Source organism: Periophthalmus magnuspinnatus, chromosome 9 (assembly GCF_009829125.3).
Source record: "Periophthalmus magnuspinnatus isolate fPerMag1 chromosome 9, fPerMag1.2.pri, whole genome shotgun sequence".
Taxonomy (NCBI): domain Eukaryota; kingdom Metazoa; phylum Chordata; class Actinopteri; order Gobiiformes; family Gobiidae; genus Periophthalmus; species Periophthalmus magnuspinnatus.
Window position 1 is genome coordinate 4,432,645 of NC_047134.1, and position 16,646 is coordinate 4,449,290.

The window sequence follows — 16,646 nt, forward strand, 5'->3', positions numbered from 1 at the left end:
AGGTGAGAGCGAGTTCTGCAGCACTTCTTGTTTACGGTTAGGCCTTCATAATAAAAGCACAATTATTTTAACCACTAATCGAACTATTCACAGTTACGTCTTAAAGGTGGAACCTTTCTGGTGGAGGGTCTGCCATCCGCTTGTCTCCATGGCGATATTGCACATTGCGGCATAACTTGAAATCTATCTAATATTTCTTAAATTCACATGGTTAATATTTTTTAAAATGCCTTCACAACATTCATTCTTGTTATGAGTAGAGTCGCCTCTCCATAGATCTGACCTGGAACCTGGCGTGGTTGATTTACCAACTTGATTCCATGGAGATCGATACATTTAATGCCATATGGTGGAACAACCTGAACAAAGCGGTAACATTTTCATAGTAGACCCTCCAGCATGAAAATTACATAGAAAAAAGCTACATCAGATCTGTGGAAAGGCGACTTCAGCCCTCCCATCTTCAGATGCCCTCCCATCCTCCTGCTGTATACCCTTGTGTGTCAGATGCCCTCCCAGCAGTGGCTCCATCCCATGAGGGGCCGACCATGGGAACATGAAGGTGCCTCTGAGAAAAACCTCCTTTGGGCCGTTTTCCTTCTCTGACCGGGGCACTACACTCTGAAACTCCTTAAACCCTGAGCTGAAGCTGGACCTTGACTGGCTTAGTTTTAAGCATGAACTGAAACGTGATGGGGGCCAGTCAAATGTCTCTAGTCAATTAAATGTCTTCAGTTAATGCAAATGTTGCGGTGTGTCAGATGCCCTCCCATATGCTGTGGTGTGTTGGATAAATACAGCTGGAGAGTCCTTGTCACAAACAGAAATGATCAGAGAGATTTCTTATGAACATTTACATGTTTAGTTTCCCTTACATATTAAAGACTTTTATTGTGAAGTGGCGTACCGGAAGCGCTCGCGTGAATCTGTCATTGACGCAGAGTAGGATTCCAGGCGAGTTCAAGCGTAGGGGTCTGATTGCTCCGGAGTTTACCCCCGAAACACGTCCCCAAGCGCGGCCAGGACCTGCGCTTCGGACCGGCCCTCACTAAATCAGAACTAAACCGGGACTTATCAGGGGCTAAACCGGGGCCAGCCGATATCAAACCGGGCTGAGGAGGAGAGATGGAGGGAGCGCAGAAGAGGAAAAAACTGCCCTGATCTCCCCGGTAGAAGAGGCCAGAGGACGGGGATAAAACCCGCACCAAGCCGGGCGCTGGAGGACTGCGTAAAGACGCACGGAGCGGACTTTTGGAGCGGACTTTCGGACACGTCTCCGCGGCTCTTCGGTGGAGGGAGCGCGGTTGAAGGCAGTTTGGAGACCGGAGAGGAGCTCGGAGGTTATTCACGGGGCATCGGAGAAACGGTGGGCCGCGGGGCACCATGGGAACTGGAGTCTTCATCTGCGTCCTGCTGCTGTCCGCCCCGGCCGCAGGTAAAGCCACGCACCCGGTTTAGATCTGGTTTAGTCCTGCTTTAGTCCTGGTTTAGACCTGGTTTAGACCTGGTTTAGACCTTTTTATCCAATGGTTCAGTCCATGTTACAGTCCTATCTAACTTGTTGTCTGGTTTAGTCCTGGTTTAGTTCCAGATTATCGCTTCGATCCCATTCATTGTACTGTACTTGTTTCTCACTCCTCCTTATGTCAGTTTGCCCCAGGGCAGCTGTGGCTACAAACGCCTCTGCCGCCACAGAGTGAGTGAGGAGGGAATGTTTCATGTGAGTCCAAAATATTCTGTCGTAATGCCTCAGTGTCACTGTAAATCTGCACATAACATGTCCAGACTTGATGTCATTCTGGTTTAAATTTTAGTCCTGGTTCAGTCCTGGTTCAGTCCTGGTTCAGTCCTGGTTCAGTCCCGGTTTAGTCCCGGGTTAGTCCTGGTTTAGCCCCGGCTCAGTCCTCATTTGATCCCGTTTTGGAGTCTGAGGTCTGGACTTTGGACCGGTTTAGTTTAAATCTGCTCTAGTTTTTGTTCCTGAATCAACGCTTTTGTCTTAGAATCAGGGCGGGTAATTTCAGATCATTCTCTGTGGATATGTTTAAAGCCACAGTGGAACATTCCAGGCAATACCATCTCCATAGAGACAATCAGGTAGCAGACGCTTCACCAGAAAGGTCCCATAGTTCAGCTTTAAGTGTTTGTGACAGAGAGAGAGTGTGTAAGGTTAAGAAGATTATCCCTCAGATGCTAGGACTGCTACTGCACATGCTCAGAGACGACGCACATGCATGTTGACGTAAACCTGTATTGTCTTACGTTTGAGGCGTCAGTGCTCAGAAAATTTCAGTTTTCACCTACCACCTATCTCCGCCCACTTCTCACTACTGAACTAAAGGTAAAAGGAGCTGTTCACTTGAAAACTACCACTTCATGAAATCACAAGGTGGAACAGAGTGTTTTGAGGTTTGGAGATGTAGACAGACTAATAATAAAGTGTTACTCAAACATGTGTGACTGAAACAAAACACAACTCCAGCTATGTTTTTGAGGAGGGAACAGCATATAATAGATTTAAGCTCACAGGAGTCAGTTTTGTGTAATATAGGACCTTTTAAACAGTTTTAGGTTAATATTGCAGTTTACACAAGAAATAATAATAAGACTAGGTTATATTTTCACACTTCAGTTACCAGTGAACAAAATTCTGGAGAAAAAACAGGAACAGGAACTCAGCGTTCGACTGGCTGCGGTCACATTCACACTTTAGTTCTGATCATGAGCCGCATCAGACTGAGCTTTAAACCCGCCCCATTATTTTATAATTTACACATTTTAAATCTCAATATTCATCTAAAAACACGTCTGCTGATTTTGGTGTTAAAAAACTGCGGTGCCCAATGTAAACGGCATCACAGCATGCCGTCGGTGCCCTCTATAGATAGCTGCACATCTCACTAGAGCAGCACATTTTTGTTCATTTGTACCAAAATGATGACGTGACACTATCGAATCTTACAAGTATCACAGATTAAACTGGTGAAGGAAGTGTGTACGTCACAGTGAGAGTATGCGTCGCAGTGGGCGTGTACCGGTGGAGGTGAAAACGGGGTACATCAACAAAATGGTGTCTTGAAAATAAGAGATTAAAGATTACTCAAACATGAATCACTCCAAATACAACTTCAGAGGCTCATTGAGAAGAAACGACTAGAACATGGTTAAAGATATGAAGAGAACGGGGTATATTTAAAGATCCATAAGATGAGATAAGATAAGATATGCCTTTATAAGATATGCCTTTAGAAGTCACTTTTTGTTGTGTTTGTGTTTGGTTTAATCAGAGTTTATATTTATTATTATTGAATAAGGCTGAGAACAATGTGTCTCTTGTAAACTGCAGGATATGATGGAGTGATGATGTGGGGGAGGAGAGAAAGAGAGACAGAGGAGGAGGTGAGGAGGAGGAGAGAGAGAGACGCAGAGACAGAGGAGGCAAGAGAGCGACAGACAGAGAAGGAGGGGAGGAGGAGAGGGAGAAAATGACAGTTCCAGGAAGTGGGTAAACGCTGAGTCAAAGTTCAGAAGAAAACACCACTCTGCGGGTTTCATCAGAACTAAACCGGGGCTGAACCATGACTTAACCGGGACTAAATCAGAACCTTAAACCAGGACTGAACAAGGACCAAACTAGGCCTGAACCAGGGCTCTCAGTGCCTCCTCATAGTCATTGTAAAATGCCACATTCTAGATTCCTATTTCCTGTTTCACTGGTAAAACCTCTTCCTTCAAGATAAAACCTGCAAACTCTGCAAACTCTGCATCCTCTGCATCCCCTGCTCCTCTGACTTGCTGACCTCTTACCCACTCCTCTGCATCCTCTTCTCCTCTGCTCCCCTGACCCTCTCCTCCTCTGCTCCCCTGACCCTCTTCTCCTCTGCTCCTCTAACCCTCTCCTCCTCTCCTCTGCTCCTTTGCTCCTCTCTTCTGCATCATCTGCTCCTCTGACCCTCGCCTCCCCTCCTCTGCTCCTCTGACCTTCTCCTCTGATCCTCTGACACTCTCCTCTCTCTGCATCATCTGCTCCACTGATCCTCTGCCCCTCTCCTCTGCTCCTCTTCTGTGATCTTCCTCCTCCTCTTCTCTTCCTCCTCTTCTCTTTCTCTTCCCCCGCCTTCCTGTTTTCTGCAGCTCTGTTTCGTTCAAACTTTCCTTTAAGTCCCCCCTTATTTTCCCCCCTGCACTTTCACTTTGCAGAGTGCAAGAAGAAAAACAAGTGCAAGAAGTCCTAGATTAGACCTGCTTTAAACCTGCTCTAGACCTGCTTTAAACCTGCTTTAGACCTCAGTTAGACCTGGTTTAGACCTGGTTTAGACCTGGTTTGGACCTGGTTTAGACCTGGTTTAAACCTGCTTTAGACCTGCTTTAGACCTGCTTTAGACCTGCGTTAGACCTGCTTTAGAACTGGTTTAGACCTACTTTAGAACTGGTTTAGACCTGGTTTGGACCTGGTTTAGGCCTGCTTTAGACCTGCTTTAGACCTGCTTTAGACCTAGTTTAGACCTACTTTAGACCTACTTTAGACCTGGTTTAGACCTGGTTTAGACCTGGTTTAGACCTGCTTCAAACCTGCTTTAGACCTGCTTTAGACCTGCTTTAGACCTACTTTAGAACTGGTTTAGACCTGGTTTAGACCTACTTTAGAACTGGTTTAGACCTGGTTTGGACCTGGTTTAGACCTGGTTTAGACCTGCTTCAAACCTGCTTTAGACCTACTTTAGACCTGGTTTAGACCTGGTTTGGACCTGGTTTAGACCTGGTTTAGACCTGCTTTAGACCTGCTTTAGACCTGCTTTAGACCTAGTTTAGACCTGGTTTAGACCTGGTTTAGACCTGGTTTAGACCTGCTTCAAACCTGCTTTAGACCTGCTTTAGACCTGCTTTAGACCTACTTTAGAACTGGTTTAGACCTGGTTTGGACCTGGTTTAGACCTGGTTTAGACCTGCTTTAAACCTGGTTTAGACCTGGTTTAGACCTAGTTTAGACCTAGTTTAGACCTGGTTTAGACCTGGTTTAGACCTGCTTTAGACCTGCTTTAGACCTAGTTTAGACCTAGTATAGACCTAGTTTAGACCTAGTTTAGACCTACTTTAGACCTGGTTTAGACCTGGTTTAGACCTGGTTTAGATCGACTTTAGACCGACTTTAGACCTGCTTTAGACCTGCTTTAGACCTGCTTTAGACCTGCTTTAGACCTGGGTTAGACCTGGGTTAGACCTGGGTTAGACCTGGTTTAGACCTGGTTTAGACCTGCTTTAGACCTGCTTTAGACCTGCTTTAGACCTGGTTTAGACCTGATTTAGACCTGCTTTAAACCTGCTTTAGACCTCAGTTAGACCTGGTTTAGACCTGGTTTAGACCTGGTTTAGACCTGGTTCAGACCTGGTTTAGACCTGCTTTAGACCTGGTTTAGACCTGCTTTAAACCTGCTTTAGACCTGCTTTAAACCTGCTTTAGACCTGCTTTAAACCTGCTTTAGACCTCAGTTAGACCTGCTTTAGACCTACTTTAGACCTGCTTTAGACCTGCTTTAAACCTGCTTTAGACCTCAGTTAGACCTGGTTTACGGCTGGTTTTATCCTAAACCTTGACTAGTGTGAACCTTACTCCAATGTTAGGGTTGTATATTTTTGAATAATTATTTCAGAAGTTTTGACAAGTGCAGTAATAAATATATAATCCTGCCCCCTACAGGTTAAAAAATGTTTATGGACAGGCCTACAGATTCACTCACCGAGCTGCAGCGGCTGCACTAGCACTGATTGGCTGCAGGTGCTGAGGTTTAGGCAGTGAGTGTTCAGATCAAAGAGAGGCTGGTTTTCACCTTTGAAACTGGCAACCCAAATGAGAGAGTCTTGTGAGGCTCGTTCTGATCTTTAACTGGATAATTGTCTGGAACCAAAACTCCAAATTATAACTTAATAGATGATGTCATGTCCTGTGTTTTTGTGATTAAAAATAAATCAGCGTTACATTACTTCTCAGTAAAAGTTCTGTCTGTAAACTTGTTTAGCTGGGATCTGGGGACACACAGTTTATTTTTATGGAGTTTAAAGTTTAACTCTTACATGACAAGGCAAGTTTATTTATATAGCACTATTTGTACACGAAGTAATTTTGATGTTTCTTTTACTGGATGAGTCTGAATCAGACGAGGACAGAGATGACGAGGCGTTCCAGTGAATCACGGCCTGCAAGACTTTCACTTCAGCTTTTGTCTCACACACATACACACTCACACACACAATTTATTTCACTTTTTTTCTTTACTACATAATCCCAAACATCTTACTTCATATATTTGATGTGTTCTGTATGAGTCTGAAATGTATAAAGTAGTAAACATAAAGAAACAAAACACAGAATGAGAGGTGAGACCAAACCTCTTACTGCTTGTGTTTAAAGAGATAAACGCACAAAACATGGCAACACAGCTTCCTTAAAGTGAGTTTGTGTGTGTTCTTTAGACCAAAACTAAATATCGCCCTCTGCTGGAGACTTAAGGCACGAATCCATACACTAAAATGTGTAAATATTGGCCGGACTCATCGAAAATGTTCTTATTCTCTCTTAAAATATCTGACTCAGGGCTGTGTTCTGACTCATTCATACATGTTTGACTAACCCTGTATTGTCCCTTATTTGAGGTTGCAAAAGCACATTTTTACTTACCCCCTATCCCCGCCCACTCTTTGGGTCAGCAGTATGAAGGCTTGAACAGAAATTCACTGTTTTTATTGTTTCACCGTTTCATATCAGTGTTGTATTTTACACTGGACTAAAGCTCGCTGTTCACTGACCTCTGACCTTTCTCCTCAGCCCTGCTTCAGACCCAGCACCTGTCCTCATATCACCTGACTGTCCCTCGACCGATCGGCGGGCGGCTGAGGCGGGGCTTAGACGGAGTGCCGCCCAATCAGGTGCAGTAAACACTGTTCATCTGCGGTTTGAGGGAGGAGTCTTTTTATTCTCTAGTGCATTCTGGGAGCTGGAGTCCACTCATGCACATGCCAGGGACATGACCTCATGAGGTTCAGCTGTGGAGCTGTACGGAGAATGGAGAGAGAGAGAGGGAGGGACTGCTAGGAGAGAAAGGGACTGAGGGGAGAGAGGGAGGGAAGGAGGGGTAGAGAGTGAAAAGGAAGAGGGGAAGAGATGGAGGGAGTGGTGGAGAGAGAGAGAAAGAATGCAGATAAAAGGGACCTGAGAGAGAGAAAGGAAGAGGGGAAAAGGAGGAGATGGAAAGGTGGAGAGGTCCGGGAGAGGTAAGGAAAGACAGCAAGTGGGGGAGGAGAAGAAAGAGGGAGGGAGAGAGTGAAAAGGGAAGAGAGTGCTAGAGAGGAGGAGGGAAGATAGGGGGAGAGGTGAGGGAGAGGGTAAAAAGAGTGGAAAAGGAGGAGACGAAGAGATAGACTTGAGGAACAGGGAGAGAAAGAGAGAGGAAAAGGGAGAGGAGGAGGGGAGAGAGGAACATTGGAAAAGGAGGAGAAGAGAGGAGGAGGGAGAAAAGGGGGGGGCCTAAAATAGGAGAGAGGTAGGGGAGATGAGGGGAGAGAAGGAGAGAACGGGAGAGAGTAGGTAAAGGAAGAGGAAAAGGAGGAGAAGAAAAAGGGAAGACTGAGGAGAGTAGAGAGAGAAAAGATAGGAAGAAATAGAGAGAGAGTTGGAGGTGTGGCTGGGAGACGAGAAGAGAGAGGAACAGGAGGGAGGAGCGAACAGTAAGAGGGGTAGATAAAATGGAGGGAGCAAAGGAGGAAATAAGAAAGAGGGAGAGAAGTGATTGATAAGAGATGAAGAGAGAGAGAGAGAGAGAGGTGGAGGTGTGGCGTGTTTGGAATGTGCAGGACCTCTGAGTTTTCCGACTCATTTGTGAACACAACACAACGTTATGAAAGGGAGTGTGTTTGGAAAGAGGGAGAGAGAAAGAGGGAGGGCGGGCAGAGAGAACTGTGGGTGTGGTTTGCAAATAGTAAGTGTGTGGAGAGAGAGAGAGGCAAAGATGTGGGTGTGGTCTTCTAAGGCAGTTTGTGTGTGCGTCTAGAGTGTGTTAGAGATGGAAAGAGGGATGAAAAACATGACATAACGAGAGAACGAATGAGTGGAAAGATAGAAAGAGGTGAAGGGAGAGAGAGGAGGGAAAGATGTGGGCGTGGTCTTCTAAGGTAGTTTGTTGTTAGTCAATATATGTGGACAGAGAGGGAGAGAGAGGGACAAAAAAGATGAGCGAAAAGGAGGAGAGAGCGAGGGAGGGCAGAGTGAAACAGGGAAGGAGAGAGAATGTGGATGTGGTCTTCTAGTTTGCCAATAGTAAATGTGTTGAGAGAGAGATATGGCGAAAAAGATGAGATAGCGAGGGGGGAGAGAGGGAAGGGAGAGAGAGAGGAGGGGAAGATGTGGGTGTGGTCTAGTTTGTTCTTAGTAAATGTGTGTGGAGAGAGAGGGACAAAAAAGATGAGAGGAAAGAGGTAGAGGGAAGACGGGGGTAGAGAGAAAGAGTGCTAGAAGGGACTGGGAGAGAGAGAGGGAGAGAGTGCAAGAGGAGGGAGTGTAAGAGGAGAGTGGGAGTGGGAGTGGGAGAGAGCAAGAGGAGCGAGGGAGAGAGAGAATGCAAGAGGAGAGAGGGAGCAAAAGGAGAGAGGGAGAGAGCAACAGGGGAGAGAGCGAGTGCAAGAGGAGAGAGAGCCAGTGCAAGAGGAGAGAGAGCGAGTGCAAGAGGAGAGAGAGTGAGTGCAAGAGGAGAGAGAGCGAGTGCAAGAGGAGAGAGAGCGAGTGCAAGAGGAGAGAGAGCGAGTGCAAGAGGAGGGAGAGCGAGTGCAAGAGGGGAGAGAGAGACAGCACAAGAGGGTAGAGAGAGAGCACAACTGGGGGGAGAGGGAGCAAAAGGACAGAGAGAGAGAGAGAGAGAGACAGGGGAGGGTGTGTCATGTTTTCAGTTTTACTCACAGTCCAAGAGCCAGAGTGTTGTGTCTGCTTCATGAGACTGTGAGGAGGAGGAAGAGGAAGAGGAGGAGGAATAGCTCCACTTTCTGAAGCTGTTTATTTAAACTGACAGAGAAGACACTGACCTTTGTGCCACTTTTAGTTTCATGTGGGTAGATTACACAGATATTAACCATAAACCAGGTCTACACATCTGACAGAGAATGCCACCTGAGGATTCTGACCTCCAGCTCAGGTTAAACTAGAGCAATTCAGATACTAATCGATACTAAAACTAGATACTATTATTTCTGAGGTCCATTGACAGGACAGAAATGAACCTTTCCTGATTATCTTTAGAATGATCTTGGGCTGTTTCAGAACAAGTACAAGACACAGAGACTCGTATACGCCCTGGACCATTGAGGGATTACACAGATATTAGGCCACATGAGAATAGAAAAAAAAGTACTACCATTTAATGTGGAAAATCACAGTCTAAAGAAAAGTGTTTTTATTATCATCGTGTTATCAGGATCAGTATCAAGTCTATTTGAATATTTATTTATTATATTTTAAGCAATTCCAGAGATATTCACCAGACTCTGAGCTGTTCTCTGTCTTGATTTGGTGATAAACGTTTTGGCATCTCTAAAGTCTCGTTCTGTATTTCAGATGTCCTACATCATAAATGTGGAGGGACAGGACCATGTAGTGCGCCTCCACAGGAACACGTGAGTACTGCAGCTATTTAACACGTTTTTTACATTATAGCAGCGTTCCCTCGTGACTCTGCTTCAGTTACACTGACTCTTACATGTGCCCAGTGCTGGTTCTGAGCTGGTGCTCATTTCAGAACCAGTGCTTTTCACATAGAAAACGCTGAGGCCTGTCTCTGAATCTGAATCTGAATCTGAATCGGTCTGTCTCTGACTCTGACTTTGAATCTGTCTCTGACTCTGTCTCTGTCTTGATCTCTGACTCTGTCTCTTGTGCAGAGACAGAGTCAGAGATAGAGACAGACACTGGGATAGAGTCAGATTTAAATGGCACTCCGCCTCTGACTCTATCCCTGACTCTGTCTCTGTTTCTGTCTTTGTCTTTGTTCTTTGTCTTTGACTCTGACTCAGTCTCTGTCACTGTGTCTCTGTCTCAGTTAGAGCCTGAGCAGAAGTGGACTGGTCCAGTGGAACATGAAACATAAAAAAATACAGATTATATTTAGCATTAACAGGTGGTAAAGTAAAAGACAAAAATAAATCAGTCTTGACTTAAATACAGCAAAAACCAGTGGGGCAAACAACCAAAACTGAAAAACTGGGCAATAATCAATGTGTTGCTATGGTAGCTTTTATTTGGTGAACACCAAGCTGTGAGAGCTCAGAACCAGGAGCTTGGTGGAAAAGGAGTCAGAGTGATGAAGAATCAGCACTGTTGCCATAGCAATTAACAATTCAAAACAAAATATTTATTTTTCTGAATGGTAGATAAACTCTGGGTCTTGTACAGATGTGTCACTCTTATGATCTGGGTGATTGACAGTTGACCCTTAAATGTGATCATATTTAAAGATGATAATGTTTAAATGTGATCATGTTAAAAGATGATGACGTTTAAATGTGATAGGATTTAAATGTGATCATGTTTAAATTTGATCATGTTTAAATGTGATAGTGTTTAAATGTGATCATGTTAAAAGCTCAAATGTTTCAGATAAATTAACACATGATCCGTCATGATCCGTCTCCACACGGTGACGTCAGGTCTGGATCTCGGGCACAAGGTTTTGGCTTGAGCTCCTGAGTTTTTTTTCCCTCTTGTGCTGCGTTTGTGTGCTTTTATCAACTTGGGAAAAACATTTCTCAGAGCTCTCGAGGAGCATATGAATGCAACAAAATATACTCGACATTGAATTAAATGGTGAAAGGTCCTGAAAATTGTATATGTTTGTGGTTTCACAGAGAGATATGTTTTATCTGTTTGTTCTGTGTCATAATGGAATCAGAGCAAAGATACATCTCTAAAGTACGAGGTGTTCTTGAAGTGCACACAGCAGATCTTTGTGTGGGTCACTGTGTCTCTGATAAGCCTGACAACCAATGAGGGCTTTTATTTTATCTTTAATGTTGTCATTGTATAAAAAATTACATACCATGGCTTGAACGTGTCCCTAAATTCTTTTAAAATTATCTGTAGAAATTATATTAAATAAAAATAAAACATGTGTTCCAGGATATTGCTGCCTCCAGACTTCACTGTTTTCACCTACAGAGATGACGGCTCCCTGCTCAGCTCCACCCCCCCTGTGCAGGTATGTCAGATGCCCTTCCATCCTCCTGTATTTCTGCAGTGTTAGACTGAGATGGGGGCAGATGTTGTGGTGTGTCAGATGCCCTCCCAGATGCTGTGGTGTATCAGATGCCCTCCCAGATGCTGTGGTGTGGTTGGATAAATACAGTGGGAGAATGGAGCTTGTCACTGATGAAAATTATCAGGGGAAAAAAAGTGGATTTAATGTTTGAATTCTCTTGTGACTGATGCATGATGGGAGTGCACTGGTACTTCCTGTTCTTTGACCTCTGACCTCCTGTTTCCTGTGTTTCTGATGGTGATGAGTCAGGGCCATGTGTTTAGTCAGGAGTTTCAACAGTTACACCACAAGCTTTTTATTTTGTGGTTACTTAACAGACACAAATTAACTAACTTTTCACAAATTTCTCCCCCACAAAACAGGATCTGAAATTGGATAAATGGAAATAGTGAACAATTTAATAACATTTTAAAGGGCTCATGTGATTGTTTTCTCTTATCTGTGTTCTAATGTTGTTTCCTCATCACAAACAGACCTGGAGTTGTGTTTTGTTTCATTCACACATATTTAACACACAAACACTGCATATTTATTCCAGAGTTCCACCTTGTGATGTCATGTGGTGAAACAGGAAGTGCTCCACTGTGTTTTTAAACTCCACACACCTTCACTAGAATCATTTACATCATTTCAGCCTTGGAATTATTAATCTACTGAACTCAATGTAAAAGGAGCTGTTAACTTGAAAACTACCACTTAATAATAATAATAATAATACATTTTATTTGTTAGGCGCCTTTCAAGGCTCTCAAGGTCGCCGTACACATATACACACATACACAATACAAATAGAACAATGTAAAATGATTAAAAATACATTTATAAACAAATATAGATTAAAAGACAGAGCAGTTATGGTCAGAGTGGTCAGGATGAGAAGGCCTTTCTAAACGGATAAGTTTTGAGTTTAGATTTGAAGTGTGGGAGTGAGTGTGTGTTGCGGAGGTCGTGAGGGAGGGAGTTCCAGAGCTGGGGAGCAGAGCAGCTGAAGGCTCTGCTCCCCATAGTGACAAGACGGGCAGGAGGGACAGTGAGGTGCAGGGAAGAGGAGGAGCGGAGGGAGCGGGCGGGTGTGGAGATGTGAATGAGGTCAGACAGGTATGGAGGGGCCAGGTTGTGGAGAGCTTTGTATGTGAGGAGTATGATTTTTGTAGTGTATGCGGTGCGTGATGGGGAGCCAGTGGAGCTGTTGCAGGACAGGTGTGATGTGGTGATGGGAGGGTGTGTGTGTGATAATGCGGGCAGCTGAGTTTTGGACCAGTTGGAGTTTATGGAGTGATTTCTGTGGGAGTCCGAACAAAAGAGAATTGCAATAATCAATACGAGAAGTGACCAGGCTATGGATGAGGATGGCGGTGGTGTGTGGGGTGAGTGAGGGACGGAGGCGGTGGATGTTTCTGATGTGGAAATAGGCGGACCGGGTGATGTTGTTGATATGGGAGGTGAAGGAAAGTGTGCTGTCGAGGATGACACCCAGACTCTTTACCTGAGGGGAGGGGGAGATAGAGGAGCCATCAATAGATATGGAAAAAGGATTTATTTTGCTAAGGGTGGATTTGGTGCCGACAAGTAAGAGTTCTGTTTTATTGCCGTTAAGTTTGAGGAAGTTTGAGGTGAACCAGGTTTGTATTTCTGTGAGGCAGTCTGTCAGGGAAGAGGGTGGAAGTGTAGAGTTGGGTTTACTGGAAATGTAGAGCTGGGTGTCATCCGCGTAACAGTGAAAGTGAATGTGGTGTTTTCTAAAGATGGAACCAAGGGGGAGAAGATAGATTAGAAAGAGCAGAGGATCGAGGACAGAACCCTGAGGAACACCTGATGTGACAGGGAAGGGGTGTGAGGTGAATGACTTGAGCTGAATAAACTGAGAGCGATCTGAGAGGTAGGAGTGGAACCAGGAGAGGGGAGTACCAGAGACACCAATGGAGGAAAGTCTGTCAAGGAGGATGGAGTGTGAAATGGTGTCAAATGCTGCACTGAGATCTAGCAGGAGGAGGATGGAGAGTGAACCAGAGTCAGCAGAGAGGAGGAGGTCGTTTGTGATTTTCAAAAGGTGGAACAGAGGTGGAACAGAGCATTTTGAGCTTTGGAGGCATAGACAGACTAATAATAAAGTGTTATTCAGACATGTAAGAATGACACAAAACCACAACTCAAGGTGTGTTTGAGGAAGTAACAACATTATAATGTATTAAAGCATTAAATAAGTGAAGCTAACTGGAGGCACTGCTCTGTCTGAAGCTTTCTTTAAACTATATGGATCTGGTTTAATTTAATAAAGTGTACTGTAATCATTTCTGTTCAAGCGTGTGTGTATTATTTTGAAAGTGTTTGTGTGTTTGTACAGGACCACTGTCATTACAGCGGAGAGGTGGAGGGGATGGAGGACTCGTCTGTGGCTCTGAGTGTCTGCAACGGACTCAGGTATGAACCAAAACAATGTCAGTTGCCCTCCCTGTGGGTCAGATGCCCTCCCTATGTGTCAGATACCCTCCCTGTGTGTCGGATGCCCTCCCTGTGTGTCAGATACCCTCCCTGTGTGTCCATGGGTTCTTATTCTGTGTACTTACTTGAGCTGTAGTTTGCTCACATATCTTTTAGTTTTACCTGAGTAATTTCTCTGGCCACCACTTAAGTCTTTCTTGAATACAATTTTGAGTTACCCATCACCTGCTCACTATGACATATGCACTTTCTTCTCCAGTTTTATTTTCTTAATCATTGCATAGTCATTTTGGTACAAATGAACAAAAATGTGCTGCTTGCTAGTTTGATGTGCAACTATCCATAGGGGGCACCAACAGCATGCGGCGACACCAGCTCCCATTGAGCACTATAGTTTTCTGACTTGTTTCTTTTATTAAGACGTTTTAGATGAATAATGTTATTTAAATTTTGTAAATTATAACGTAATGATCCACGAGTGTCAGAGATTAGAACTATAGAGACCTAAGCACAATAGGACGGGTTTAAAATGTGGCCTCCTGATTTTAAAACATAAACCTGAAATGCCATTGTAACTGTCTGACCTCCTGTGCAGAGGAGTGCTCCATTTGACCCATGACAGTTTTGGGATCGAACCCTTAAACCAAGACTCACATCAGGACCAGGACTCGGGGCAGCACCTGGTGTACCGCCTACAGGATGTGACATCACAGCCGAGTGGATGTGGCACTGCTCACCATGACGACCACGGGAACGCCACAGAGCATGCTCAGTCTGGTCCAGAGGAGATCCCCCACAGACCACACACCAGGGTCAGGACTAAACTGGGACTGAACCAGGGACTGAACCAGGGACTGAACCAGGGACTGAACCAGGGACTAAACCAGGGACTAAACCAGGGACTAAACCAGGGACTAAACCAGGGACTAAACCAGGGACTAAACCAGGGACTAAACCAGGGACTAAACCAGGGACTAAACCAGGGACTAAACCAGGACGAAGCCAGGACTAAACCAGGGACTAAACCAGGAGTACTAAATCCATTTAATCATGACTAAAAACGGCTCTCAACTTCAATATAATGGAATGTCCCACAGTTTGGCATTAAACTATTTTATTTTTATTCTTCAAAAATACCTTGAAAACCATACTCTCTTACTGGTATTCGGCTCGCCTCTCCACAGATCTGACCTGTAACTTACCCTGGTGGCGTCACATGCTTATCTCCATGGACATTGACAAGTTTAATGCCATACTGTGGAACACTCCAGGCAAAGCAGTAACATCTCCACGGAGACGAGCAGGTGACTGATGCTCTACCAGTAAAGTTCTGCAGTGCAGCTTTAACCCTGTGTGGTGTTTTGTTTCAGAGGAAGAGGGCGGTGCTGCACCAGACTCACTATGTGGAGCTTCTCCTGGTGGTGGACAATGAGCGGGTCAGAAACGACTCTCACATTTACTCTTTAATATCAGGGAAGCATCGAATCAGTGTTTTTAGTTTCATTACATAACTCAGGATGGGACAATAAACAATAATAAGGGGTGACAGTAGCTCAGTTGGTAGAGTGTTTGTGCACTGATCCGAAGGTTGAGGGTTTAAATCCCGCTCTCGACATAAAACATCATTGGTTGAGCGGTCAGATCCACTGATCCACAGGTTGGTGGTGCGATTCTAGCTCACACAGATGAATGTGTCTTTGGGCAAGACACTTAACCCACCTCGCCCTCAGTGTCTGTGTACACTGGTGTATGAATGTGTGTGTGAATGTGTGAGTGGTTCCTTGGTGGAAAAGCGCTATAGAAAAATGTGACCATTTACCATAATATTGTTTATTGTGATGAAAAGGGTCAACAATAATTGTTCATGGGCATTTTATACAATCATTACATCATCATCAATGTGTGGGGCCCCTCTCTAATACATTAATTTGTCTTTGCCCATGTCCACCAAATTTCAGTTGACGGCCCTGCTCATCCAGAATATTCTCCGCTAGCGCGTAGTTGTTTTCACAGATAACTAAGTACAATACTATAACAGTTCTTTTAAAATCAAACTTATTCATAAGACTAAAATTATACTTATTCATATCCATAACATTTTAAACTATCAACAACTTTATTAATTACGTGATATAATCATTAATCACAATACTTTTGGCCATGATAATCGTCGCATTGAATTTCAATACCGTCCCATGCCTAATTATAACATGACTTAACGTTCACAAAAGTCCATATTGTTTAATATAGGACCTTTAAAGAGGTGCCATTATGCACATTTTTTTTTAGCTTTCTCTCATGTTATAACGTTCCCTCGTCAAAAACATGTCTGAAGAGGTTTTAGATGTCCAAGCACGTTCGAGTAATCTAGTGTTCTCTTCCGGGCCCTATTCAAACCCTCCCGTTATTCTTATTAAAATGAATAAAAATTACTTTCCTGATCACATAAACAATATAGACTGTTAATAATTTGCCAAAAAATAGTCAAATTTCTTTCTATAGTTTTTCCTGCTACTTCCTGTATTTTTGTACTTTTCTTCTCAAATTTTCCCCACAAACTATGATAAATATTTAGCACACGCTCTATCCACCAAACCAAGTCAGAATTGGTAAAACACGAAAATCAGATATGGAATGTTGTAAGACATCAGCTGCAAAGTCTCTTGTTTCTGTTTTATTTTCAGTTTAATTTCATGCGGCAGAATGACACGGCCGTGCGGGAGGAGATGGTGCACTTGGCCAACCTCATCGACAGCGTGAGTAATGTCTGGGGTTCAAATCCTGCCCTTGAGCAAGACCCTGTCCGAACGTTTCCTCCTCCTCTCTGCAGATTTACATTCAGCTGAACGTTCGGGTTGTCCTCGTGGGGCTGGAGATCTGGACACAGCAGAACCCCATCAGCATAGAAGG

The 16,646-nt window shown here is 44.2% G+C and overlaps 1 protein-coding gene across 1 annotated transcript; it reads left to right on the top strand.

Moving 5' to 3' along the window:
* Positions 1 to 932: 932 nt before the first annotated feature.
* On the top strand, positions 933 to 16,644 carry adam9 (ADAM metallopeptidase domain 9; the record flags this gene model as incomplete). The annotated part of the gene is made up of 9 exons (XM_033972098.2): positions 933 to 1,435; positions 6,824 to 6,924; positions 9,599 to 9,657; positions 11,156 to 11,234; positions 13,639 to 13,715; positions 14,332 to 14,548; positions 15,107 to 15,172; positions 16,421 to 16,492; positions 16,567 to 16,644. Coding segments are annotated over exons 1-9 (801 nt in total), but the record flags the coding sequence as incomplete, so codon positions are not given.
* Between the last annotated feature and the right edge of the window lie 2 nt (positions 16,645 to 16,646).